The sequence below is a fragment of the Drosophila sulfurigaster genome, chromosome X (assembly GCF_023558435.1).
Source record: "Drosophila sulfurigaster albostrigata strain 15112-1811.04 chromosome X, ASM2355843v2, whole genome shotgun sequence".
NCBI classification, from domain to species: domain Eukaryota; kingdom Metazoa; phylum Arthropoda; class Insecta; order Diptera; family Drosophilidae; genus Drosophila; species Drosophila sulfurigaster.
Window position 1 is genome coordinate 23499688 of NC_084885.1, and position 12924 is coordinate 23512611.

At 36.0% G+C, this 12924-nt stretch overlaps 1 protein-coding gene across 3 annotated transcripts; it reads right to left on the minus strand.

The window, feature by feature from the left end:
- Positions 1–3528: 3528 nt before the first annotated feature.
- Positions 3529–12814, minus strand: LOC133847399 (protein ROP). 3 transcript variants are annotated; one of them, XM_062282408.1, is made up of 8 exons: positions 12412–12814; positions 10031–10213; positions 9815–9970; positions 8648–8751; positions 6219–6738; positions 5587–5825; positions 5350–5517; positions 3529–5277 (listed from the first exon to the last, which is right to left on the minus strand). In XM_062282408.1, the coding sequence occupies exons 1-8, from the start codon at positions 12437–12439 to the stop codon at positions 4870–4872; spliced, it is 1806 nt and encodes a 601-aa protein (XP_062138392.1). In that variant the 5' UTR covers positions 12440–12814; the 3' UTR covers positions 3529–4869. The 3 variants fall into 3 exon arrangements, with proteins under 3 accessions (XP_062138392.1, XP_062138391.1, XP_062138393.1); XM_062282407.1 differs by lacking the exon at positions 8648–8751 and adding an exon at positions 9410–9519; XM_062282409.1 differs by lacking the exons at positions 8648–8751; positions 10031–10213; positions 12412–12814 and having other exon boundaries at positions 9815–9967.
- Between the last annotated feature and the right edge of the window lie 110 nt (positions 12815–12924).

Below are 12924 nucleotides of genomic sequence, written 5' to 3' on the forward strand. Positions count from 1 at the left end.
TTATTGCTTACAGAAACTTGCGTATATCTCGGCCATATCCTGTCTGATCCTTGCGCGTCCTGTCTCAATCGAAGTCGTTTCCTGAGAACAATCATTGTGACAAAGGACATTCCAAACGTCCTTGCGGTTATCGCGATATCCTGGAATTTGTGATTTCGGTCATTTTTGCTTGGCCCTCGGACTAAAAAATGAGAAGTGTTGGATCCTTAGATGATGCCATATTTTTTCAATGCCAATCGAAAGAGTTGGTCCTAACGATTCTAGTAATGTAGGTCCTTCGAAAATGCGGCAGGATATGACCGAGAAATAATGATTTTTAATATTTATGTGCAGAAAATATGGTATGCAGAAAACATCGTAAATCTCGTCCATATCCTTTGTGATCCTTGAGAGTCGAATCGAAGCGTATTCGTGAGAACTATTATCCTGCCAAATTTAATCCTGATCGTCCTTGCGGTTCTTGAGTTATCCTTGAATTACTAATTTACGCCTTTTTCGTTTCGCTAACGGAACGGAAAAATTACAAGTTTTGCATGCCAATCGATAGAGTTGGTCCTTACGAATCTAACAATACAAGGCCGATGAATATGCGACAGGATATAGCCGAGATATAGGCATTTTTCGTTTTTATATGCCATATTACTTGCACCCCTAAAGTATGCAGTGGAATATTTGCCCAACGATTGGGTGGCCACGAATCCGCGACGACATCGAAGTTGCCTTGTAAAATACCAACTGGCTCAAGTGAAATACCAGGCGAACATAAATCAGCAGCACGCAGATGCAAAAAAATCACAAAAAGTTCACACCCTAAAAGTATGCCACAGTAAATTTTGGCAATTTTAAATTTCATGTGCCGCATCATTGCCATTAAGGTACCTCCTAAAAGTATGCTTTAAAAAAACAGTAGCAGAAAGTCCGAAGTGGAGGTAAAAGTATGCCGCAAATAATTGGTTTCGCTCATAATTGGCCATCCTAAAAGTATGCTAAACTAAAATTGAGCTTTTTGCAGATTATTGCCGCTGAGGTCGCTTTCTAAAAGTATGCTTTCGGAATTGCATGAAGAGCTTGACTTTAAAAATGACACTTTAAATATATTTTTCAAATACAGCAGAAAGTGTATTAACTAAAAATAAAATTTAATATCTAAAAAATAAAAAGAAATAAATAATAATAAAAATGAATAGAATTGCATTTAAATTCGAGGCATTTTGTTTGCCCGTAATATTTTGTATATTTTCGTCCTCTTCGTTCTTTTCATCTCCATCTTCGTAATCATCGTCGTCCTTATGCGAGAATTATGTTGATGGGAAAAAATGCTTGTTTTCTTTATTTAACTTTGCAATGCAAAGTTGATTTTATTTGTTGTCACTGTTATAATTTGCTGTTTAATTAAGTTATGTAATTACACTGCTATTGTGATTGCTGTTCTTTTGTTTTTGTTGTTGTTTTTGTTCTCTTGTGGCAGACACAATCACAATCACAATCACCCTGTGATCGCTACGGTTATCGCTGTACCGTCACCCTGTTTGCAATTGTGACTGTTTATGCTTTTTACAGCAAAAGTTTATTGAATTTTAAAACTTTCAATTGTTGTTTATATTATTTAATATATAGTATCTGTATATATATTGTATTGTATAATCGTACTAGTATATGAATTTGCTAACTCTGAAATTGTTGTATAATTGTTTGTTATTGTTTTTGTTTTGCTTTGGTTATGTTTTCTTTTTCTTCTTCTTGTTGTTGTTTTTCTTGTTATCGGTTATCGTTAATCGTTTAACTATTATCGGTTCGCTGGTTTTTGATGCTCAACTTGTGATTCGAATCTCGTATTTCGCATTTGTTTTTCAATTGTTGCTACTAGTAATCATTAATTGTTAATTATGTTTAAGAAATTGACAGCAATTCTTAAGTATATTATCGTATAATCATTTAAAATGTATAAATTGTTCATCTTGTTATGTAAATTTGCAAAAATTGTTTAAATCTTCATATATATATATATATATTTACTATATATATTTATGTATGTATATAAATGTATATATCATAATTCATTCACTAATAATTTCATTTTGACAATTATGCTAAAAAAACACATTTGCTTCCTTCCGTTTCCACTATATGATAAGAATTGTGAAATTTGTTGCTTGTAAAGTAATTAAATTTGTTCTTTGTTTTTTTTTGTTTCGCTTAAATCTTGAATAAATATGTAAGAGTTTGTTTTTTGTTTGTTCATATGTATTATGTTTATAGAATACTTGCTTAAGAGCTAGACATTAATTAATATATACTATATACTCCTATGATCCTTCTTTTCTAATTTCTTCCATTCATCTTTTTTTCTTCATTTCAAGCAATAAACATTTAAACGTGAATTCTGAATAATACGTCGCCTACTCCAAACGCACGCACACTCACACATACATGCATACGCAAACATCCGCACACACACATGCATAGAAAGGAACTCGCACGCACACGCACACATACTTGCAGGTGAAGCACTCGCTGTCCCGCTCACACGCGCATCAAGCGCCAGTTCGCCAGTGTGATCCTCTTTGGTTGGCAACTCGGATGTTGTTTGAGTGTGTGCGTGCAAATTGACGCCGCTGTCGCGCCCCCCGATGGTTGGATGGTGCGGGGGGTGGGTGACTGGATGTTCGTATGTTGTGCGCCACACCAGTGTTGGTAAACGCGTGCTCACTACGAGAATGTGTGCGTGTGACAGTGCAAGGTGTAACTCTCTCTGTGTGTGTGTGTGTGCGTATGCAGTGAACGTATGTGTGTGTGTGTGTGCAATCGGACTAGGCGTCATCTAGAGCTAATGCATACATAGTATATTTTAAATATTTATATTTGTTTCATTTTATAATATATGTAAGTATTATTTACGAGAGAACTTACTTAGCTAAGATTTCAATATAAGAAAAGAAAATGAAGGGGAAAAAAATGCAACAACCGAAAATATATAGAGATATATGTATATTTAAATATTTTATTATTATTATTATTATGATATAGTAGGGATATATATATATGTATATAAAAAAAATAACAAGAGCGGAGAAAACTAATAATACATAAGATAGAAGAGAAAGGGAGAAGTGCTATTGCATTCATACACATACACATTAATATTGTTGTTGTTGTTGTTCTTGTTGTTGTTGTAGCTGTTGTTGTACTATAGTAAATGCAATTTATCGCTACGTTGCCAATCGCGGAATGCATCTCGCTTATGTGTGTGTGGCATTCGTATAAGTGTGAAGTATAAGAGTGAATTATAAGGGTAAGTATAAGTATTTTATATGCATGTTTTTTTATATGTATATAGAGCGTTTAGTATATTTTTTTTTGTATAATTACGAGTTTTCCCTCTTCTTTTTGTTTTGTTTAACAATTGCCTTTCCAATTAGTTCAATGACTATTTATTAAACAGATTTAAAGCTTCTTTTTGTTAGTTTGAAAAAGTTGTATGTTGCATTTGACTTCGAATACACGTAGTTTAAGTATTGAGTTTCTCAAGTTTTTCTTTTTTTTTTCGTTTTCGTTTTCTAGTGAGGAAGGCGCACAATATTATTGGCTTCAATTGAAAGACATATACCATGTTTTTATTTTTTTGTTTTGTTTCTTGCAAATTTAAATATTGCTTTTCAAAATGCTAAGCTAATGCTGTTATGCAATTAATTGTGTTTCGTTTAAAGTTGTTTTCTTTTCTTTTTCTTTTTTTTTTTGTTAAATTAAAATTCGATTTTCGAATCACAAGTTTTGCCAACACGACGCGAACCGTTTTTTTTATTTGCGTTGTATCTGAGCTAATGTTAAGTGACTGTGTATATGAGCGCATTTGTATGTGTGTGTGTGTCGATCCTTTATATAGAGAATAAACATGCTGTTAACATTAACTGTTAAGTGTTCGTTTGTGTGTGTGTGTGTTGAATTTATTTATGTTAATGGTGCAAGATCGCTTTATGAAACTTCGAAAAACTATTTTGCATTTCGACATCGAGAAGCAATTAACATACTGTTAAACTGTTAATGTTAACATACTGTTAAACACACAGAGGCTCTGCAGCCTCTGTTAACCGTGCTTCAATAACAGCTCGTTAATAATTATTTTGAATTTCTTTTTGTTTTGTTTTAACTGAATTTCGCATTTAGCATAACTACATTTGACTAATTTCCTTTCGTTTTTCTTTTTCTTGTGATGTACATAAACAACAAACAGTATATATCTTTATCAATTCTTTTTTTTTTTTTTTTTTCTTGTAATTTTTCCACTTTCGATTTAAAGAGCGGATAAATAAGTTCATTTTGGTAATAACAACGAACTATTTTTGAACTATAAATTAATAAACGAGTTGACACACATAAATAGCTGACAAATCTATATGCATTCATATATAACTAACTATATATACGGTATATCGGAGAAGTTGGGCTGACATACATACATCGGACTGTTTATCTAGATATATATATGCAGTTATATATGAGTGTACATAGTTATTATTGGATAAGTATGTGTGTGTTTGTATTGTTCTTTTGATCTGTGGGTTAGTTAGTTCAAGAGGTGCGTATATATACTATATATAGAGTCGTCTATAACCACCTGTGTAGGGTGAGCAATGAACAATAATGGAACAGATCGATACGCTTATAATGAATATCGAACAAAGTACATATATGTTTAGATATATATCAAATAACAAATTACAGACTGGCTAGATGTAATAAGCATAGTTTTCACTTCCTTCTTTATGCTGTATGGTTTTTCTTTTTGATTCCGGAAAATTAAGGAGAAGGATTGTGTGTGTGTGTGTGTGTGTGTATGTGTGTGTTTCGGTGTGTTTGTTTTTGGTTTGCTTAATCCTCCTTGGAGAGGCTGCCCAAATCGCTGAGAAAGATTTCAGGCGATAGAACATGCGATGAGCCGACTAGCACCTCCCAGTTGCGCACTGAATTGGTCACCTCGTAGGCGCAACGCATCTCGGACATGCTAACGCCACCGACAATGAAGATGATCAGACGCGGCACATTCTTCACCTGCGTCTGCGCCTTGTCCTTGTGCCAGTGGCCGTAGCGAGCGCTAGTCGGTGCATGGTAATTCGTATTCTGGGCGCGTCCCTCGAGGAATGGAAAGTGTCGCTGATCTAGCTTATCCTCAATGCAATCCTCCATAATGTCCTTGATCACCGGTGTCCAGCGTGACATCTGGTATGTGCTCTCCGTGATTCGCTCCTTTCGTGGCACCGAATAAATCTTCTTGCGTGACTATCGAACACAAACTCCATTCGATTAGGTTAATCATTCGAAAAATCATTCATCACTCAGCTCTCAACTTACATCGGCAATCACATTGATGCCCAAATAGCTCAGATTGCGCACCATATCCTGATCCTTGGTCGACAGCTGAGCGTGTGTGAATAACTTGGTCAAGTTCTCCTCGGAGATGCCGTTCTTGATCATCACATACAGCGAAATGATGCGCACTTTGTCATAGTTCGACACGTTCTACACAGAAGGAAGAGTGAGTTAATTATAGAGCACGAAGAATTCACTAAACTGTTTCTTTCTATTTACCGCATCCAACAAAATGGGCACAATGTTGCGCATATGATCCTTGATCTTCTCGCCTTCGGCATCGGTGCCCATGGCCAGATCCTGTTCAACGCGACACAGTTTGTCCACATAGTTCTGATACGATTTCATGCAGTCCTCGGCCAGATGCAAATGGGTGGAATACTTGGACAGCTCCTTCTGATATTGCGGCATCTTCTTGATCATCTGCGACAGATCGCGCATCGATGATTTGTCCGCTGCTGCAATCGGATATCGATACATTTGTAGATCAACACTTGCATATACATATATTTATTTTGATTCTGTGTTGCACTTCCAGGTTTATGTCTTTGATTAGCACTGGTTGAAGTCTTAATGTAAAGTCTTAATGGTTTGTGTCTTAATCTAACTAATGTGAATTTATTATTCCAAATAAGTAGTAAGAATTGAATTTTTGGTTCTTGTCTTCGATAAGCACTGGTTGAAGTACTTGCTATGGTTTGTGTTTTAATCGAACTAATGTGAATTTATTAATTTAAATAAGTAATAAGTGTATTGTATAAAAACAAAAAACCCTCCCAAATTAATCTAATCTAATCTTATTCAATACTCTAACTTATGTCGTATCCTATTATGTGGTGGAGCACACTTACTGGAACTCATGCGTTTGGAATCGGTGAATTTCTTCAGATTCTGCGTCACCTGGGTGGAGACGACAGCGATATGCTCGTGTCGCAGTTCGACCCACAAATCATCGTTCTCATCGAGGAGGACCTCCTTGTCGGGTTGATTGGGTCCGGGCGTGTATCGATAGACATCGTTAACAATGGGCAATAAATCATAGGCCATGGCTTGCAATGTGAGCTCGTGCAACAATGGCGAGACGCAATCGAAGCCACGATCCAAGATGAGCAGCTGGGATCGCGCCTTCTCCGGCCCCTCGCCCATGGTTGGCTCATCGGCCTTATAGGCATCCAGTTTCTGCTGCACCGAGGCAGCCAGATCGATGTTGCGATCCCAATCGCTGCGATAGCGCACATTCGGATATTCGCCCAACGTGGCGCAAAGCGTTGCAATCTGCTCGGCAATGCGCTCGATGTGCTTGCCACGGATGGAGGCAAAGGCCGGCGAGTACAAGCATTGGAACGTGTCCGGCGAGTCCAGTGAGAATACCTGCGACAACAAACAAAATGGCGACCATGCGGACCAACCAAATGTGACCGGACAACCGACAGAAAGAGTGCTCACATTAATTCGGGGCGAACTTTTTTGTTCGATTTCGATTTGGGGAAATTTATCGAATATCTCGAATGGGGGTTTTTTTCTTATTTCAGGGTTGTCTCGGTCATTGGACGGTGCAATATGTATGGATGTGTGTGTGTGTGTGTAAGCGTAAGCTTCCTGCTCTGTCGATAACAGCAATGCAGCAATTTATCGATATACAGCAAGTGCTTGAGCTTGTATGTGCAGTTGTCAGAGCAGTCCAGCAAGCATTGCAGCTCGGTTATTGTCGATCAATTTTGAATGTAATACACAATTTGCATTTGCCTGCTGGGCGTCTCCTTCGAGCGTTTGTTAAATGTTATGCGCACGCACACCAATAGCAAGAAAAAAGAGAGCAAAGAGCAGCATGCATGAATGAAAGAGAAAGCTTGTTTAGAAAAGCGCGTCGTTCCGTTTTCTCCTGCTAAAGGAGATTGTGCGCAAGTGTGGCAACGCCACAGCGCAAGCCAAAATGGCCAGATGGAGAGAAATAGAACGAATACAAGCTGAGCTCAACACGAGAAAACGGAAACACAGCCAAGGTTATGCAAAATGTTGTTGTTGTTAATTTCTTGTTTTTAAATTCAATTAGTAGATTGCACAATTTTGCATTAATATATTTATGCATATTATTTTAACCAAATTGCATAAAATTGGCTGTACGCAAGTGTAAATCTGATTGTGTTAGAATGTGTGCATATGTGTGTGTGTGTACTTAACGCTAACGAGTTACAATATATATATATATACAGTTAACAGTATGCGAGAGAACACGAAACCAATTGACAATTGTTATACAGTTATAAAAGTTGAATACATAGTAGCATGAGAATAATAATAATAAATATAATAAACATATTTTGCAGTTAGTTTTGGTTTTTTGTTTCTTTTCTTATTTGTTGTTTTCTTTTGGTTTTTTTGCGCCCTGGAGTTGTACTCGCCGCATCACAACATGACGAATAACGAGTAAGCAACTCGTTGCGAGTTGAACTTAAACGTTCCTGGTCACTTTGTGTCTAGCGAAACGAGTAGCGTTTTTATTATTGATTTAAGTGCGATTCTCGCAAAGAGATTCCACTGTGTAGTTAATTCATGATTGATGAGGATTAGTCTTTTTTTTATTTTTCTTTTTGGTATTATTGTTTGATATTAGTGTTATATAGGTTAGGCACGATTTGCTTTTCTGTATACAATTTACATACATTAAATTGAACACTACAAAACAAGTTTAACAAAACTTAAGGAGATCTTGGTTTGAGACTTAAATTATAGACTCGTTAGAAGAGTATCGTTTCACTAGGCTGGACCGCTAACTGGCTGGATGGTAAAACAAAAACAGTGTTGGTAAATACCAGGTTAAAAGTTAACGTTAACGAGTTGCCAGGGGATCCAGATAGATTGATTTAATTGAATTGAATTGTAAGTGTCTCAGGTTATTTACAACAGCAAGTACAACACATATATAGTACATATACATATATTTAAACAGCGAGACAGAGACAGTAAAAGAAATATAGAGAGCGCGTGTGTGTGACAGAGACAGAGACAGAGACAGTTAATATACACAATACAAAGACTTTGAAGATACAAGTCGAAAGCGATAAATATAATAGAAAGAGACAGAGAGAGAGAGAGAGAGCATTAAGTGCTAAATCGCTCAGATAGAGATGCCTATATTTACTATGTCTTTGTCTCTAGTACGAGAGAGAGAAGGGGTGAGAGAGATAGATATATAGATAGATAGAAAGGGTTTTTTTTTGTATTTTACACGAATATTTTGTAAATATTTGTAGGTTTTTTTTGGTTTTATTTTTCGCACCTGGCATTCATATGGTAGAAATGCAATATTAATCTCCTTTAGAGTTTTGATCTTTCTTGCAGCGCACGATTTACACAAATCGTTAAACAATTCCTCCGGGCAAACTATAATTATTTATAAATAATATAAAATTTTGCTTATCATTACTACAATTGATGCATGATATTTGATTATCAATAGATGTTATCGTTATGCTTTTTTTTCGATTTTGTTAAGAGTTATACGAAGACTAAACGTAGTCGTAGCACCCATAGTTCAATTCACTGCTTAGTGTCTAAAATCCTGTAAAGTAAACTCATTGAGCGTAAAGTTTTTTTGAGTAAGAAATCGACAGATAGTATATATATAGTTAAAGAGACAAGAGGCATTTCTATAGATTGGCAGAGCGACAAAGCAATAAAAACAAATAACAAACAAAAACGCAAACGCAAAATCGTACAAAATAAATTATGAATGAATTCGTGGAGGGGGTAATGCAAGTGTATTATATCGTTTATCAGTTATTTTGATGTAGCACCCAACAAAAACTGTAGTTAGTTGTAAGCACTTAAGAGGACACATCGTTTCACGAAACGATTGGCACAGCTTTTAGTAAAGAGAATGAGTCAGGAGGACACCGGCAACAACAACGTGTGTGTGCCAACAAAGCAACGAGTAACGAGTGGCGAGTAACGAGTAGTATATGTTTTATGTGTATTTTGTGACGAAAACTGTCGAAAGTCGGGAGTCTGAGGAATTGATTTAATTGCATTGAAACTATACCTGTGCTTCATAGGCTAAAAAGGCAATATTGATCTCTTTGCAGGTGCGCACATATCGCCGACAAATGTCTTTGTGCGATTGCAGCATTTCAAATATGCGCGGAGGTATCGCTACACGTTATTTACACATTCATACGATCAAATATTATTTATATATAGAAGAGAGGGGTGTGCAGAGGTTTTATGGATTGGAGATTGTGTTGAATTCATGGAAGAACAAAAAAAATAAATACAAGAAATGAAAATCAAATAAAATACTATCGATAATGTATCGATAAAATAGCCAAAAATATACTATATATAACGATTGCAATTTCTTCAATAGACTTTTTTGGTTTTTGTATCGAAAAGAATAGAATAGAAGTAAATATAGAATCTTTTGGCCGACTGAACGGCTGACACATACCCTCGGTAAAGAAGACGTGCGCATAGCGATACATCGGACGTGCCGGATTCTCAAAGTCACGAATCAAAGAGCGCACCGATTCATCCGATGGCGTGATCAAATAGATGGCATCCATTGTGGGCAGCGGTTCACGTTTCTTATTGATGTCCTCCACCACTGCAAATGCAAATTGATAATTAATCTTTATCATTCTGTGTGTAACTGTCAACGACTTACAGGTGATGCCCTCGGCACTAATCTCATGCATTTTGGTGCAAGCAGACACCATCCGCATGCCCAGCTTATCCACAACGAGGACACGCCACTCAATGCCACCGGCTCCGGCTGCCTTCGGAGCTGCCGCAGCGCCCGCCTTCTTGGGTGGCGGCGGCTTGTACTTCACCACCTCGTTCATGATCTCTGCAAAAAGTTGGAATAAAATTATATATGTATGTAGTTATTATTATACCTTCGGCTTATTAAAGAAGAAAATTTCATATTTCAGATAAAAAAGTGTCACGCTTTCCACTGAACGAAATTTCGTTATGTACTTCGTTTAACTGCCGTATCTATTAACAGATCTTCAAATAAGAAATTTCCTTTTATACTCTTATAATATATTTTTATACTATCGACTGATTAAAATGATTAAACGTAAAAATTGTCATGCTGTCCACTGAAAGAAATTCTGTTATGCTAAATAAATTGGTCATTTATCATTGTGATGTATATCCTAATCTATTAAAAGATCTTCAAAAGAGAAATTTCCTCTTATATCATTATATTTTCAATTTCTATTTTTTTAGTACTATATAAACTCCCTTGAGATTCTATGAAATAATTACTACAATTGCCGGAAATCGTAAGAAATTACCTCAATAATCAGTCAACTTATATGCTATATCCCTAAAACAATATAATATGGATAGATTTTCGTATTCGCAGCAAACATCAAATGAAACTTAATATTTTCTGCCAAAAGAAGGATTAAAAACGCTTTTTAAAATTACTTCGCAACAAATACTAATCAAAATAAAGATTTAATCCGAATAGAAAGATCAAAAATGCTGTAATTTAAAAAAAAATATAGGGTAGAAGTTAGTGTACCCACTACTATTCTGTTAATTCGCAACAAATTTCTAATACAAAATTCATATTTTGTGCTAGAAAGATCGAAAAATCGTTTTAAAATTATTTCGCAACATATATCAATATCAATATATAACAATATCATAATAAAATACATTTTTATGACAATAGAAAGATCAAAAGTGCTTTTATTTGAAAATTACAGTGTAGCAGCTAGTGTACCCACTACTATTCGATCAAACTGATGTTCTGTTACATCGTAACAAAAATCCAATTAAAATTCATATTTTAAGTCAATAGATTAAAAATGTTTAATTTTAAATTACAGGGTAGCTGCTAGTGTCACCACTAAAAATAGTTGGTATTTCCGACCTTAGGTGCGATTTTATCTATAAACCAGAAGATCACATCATGCTAATGGAATTTCAATGTGATGAATAAGAAGAATAACTTTATTAGAAATAATAGTTAAGCTAATAATTTCCTACAGTCAGTGCAACTTTATGGCAATACATTTTAAAGGGATTGTATTCGTTATTTCAATGAAATAAATCTGGAAAACACGACAATCATCAAATTTGTAAAAATAGGTTTGTAGCAAACACAATAAGATGAATAACTCTTCATTATAACTTAATATTTGCGATAACTCCCAATAAAGCATCAAAACAATTACTGACTTGCATTCCATAGCATACCCTTTGCTAAGTTGGTTTAAAGGGTAGAAGGGGGGAAAACTATGTCATAAGCAGCTAAGACGTTTTGCAATGCGTTGGTGGGGCAGGGGTAAAGAGAGATGAGGTAAAAGTATTACTCATAAAGCAAAGCGTTGTTCCATAAGCACCGCCTATGACTCATCCACAAAAACAGCAATAATAATAACAGCAACAGCAGCAGCAGCAACAACAATTACGAAAATAACAACAAAAAAGAGAGACAACAAGAATGCTTGAAATAAGCCGTTTAGTAAATGGCGTCGCCTGATTGATTTTATTTTTGATCAGCGGTTATACTGCAAATTGCGAACGCTTGCCAAGAGAGATAAATGAATTCCACATCTACTAAACAGGCAGCGCTTATCCTGCGGCAAAGGTCACCGTCTCAGCCCACACACACACGCACACACACACAGAGACACAGAAGCCACCTACACCATGAACAAGCGTTGGCGTTTTTGGCTCTGCTGCGCGTCGGCGTCGCTAGGGTGGGAGCTTGTATGTGTGTGTTGGAAAAATCGATGGACACCGTGTGGGGCTGCTGCTGCTGCTCATTTGATAAGAATATGCAAATGCAGACATTTTTTTGTTATATTTTTTTGCATATCAACTTGACTCTGTACAATACGAATTCAATACATATGTGTGTCATAGTGAATTTAAATGGGGCGTCATGTTTATCACAACCTTGTCCATAGCTATGTTTGAGTATGTATGTATGGGTATGGCTGTGTGAGTGTGTTAGTCACAACAGAATTAGAGAAGGCAGCAAATAAAAATAACTCCAATTAGAACACTTGTCATTGCACTTACTCTGGCCAACCAACATTTTCAACGCCATTTTCGCTGCTGCTTTTTTGTCACTCTGGCTTTCAGCCCTTTGCAAACTTAACTCGTTTCCTTTCTTATTTTATTTGATTTTCTTTTTTTGTGTATTTTCTATGCGACCGTCGCACACGCAACACTCAAACAAACACTTTAACAAAATAATGAACACTGCCAATTTTTTCACCCACTTTCCGAAAGATAAAACGAAAAAAAAAGAATAACTCGGCACCAAACGTCAGCGAAAACGCAGCTCTAATATGCAAACTCTTTATAGGAAATCAATGCGTATTTTGTTCTTGTTTTTATTTAATTTTTTTTGTTACAATTGCACTTTTAACAATCTAGCAGGCAGAACTTCACAACAAACAGCGTGACCGCAAACTGAATTGCTAAAATATACCGACATATACCAAAATACAGAAGCCTGATGGCTTGCCAACTGGTCACACTACATATGGGTTCTGGTATATTAAACAATATGGGTATAAGGCGCGGTAT

What these genes read in the sequence shown, in the direction of transcription:
- LOC133847399 (XM_062282407.1), bottom strand. Translation starts at nt 12,439, where the DNA reads ATGGCGTTGAAAATGTTGGTTGGCCAGA. An exon ending in GAAAATGTTGGTTGGCCAGA is followed by an intron (nt 10,214 to 12,411) that starts GTAAGTGCAATG and finishes AACTTTTTGCAG; the next exon opens with AGATCATGAACGAGGTGGTG. An exon ending in GCACGTCTTCTTTACCGAGG is followed by an intron (nt 9,520 to 9,814) that starts GTATGTGTCAGC and finishes AATAACGTGTAG; the next exon opens with CGATACCTCCGCGCATATTT.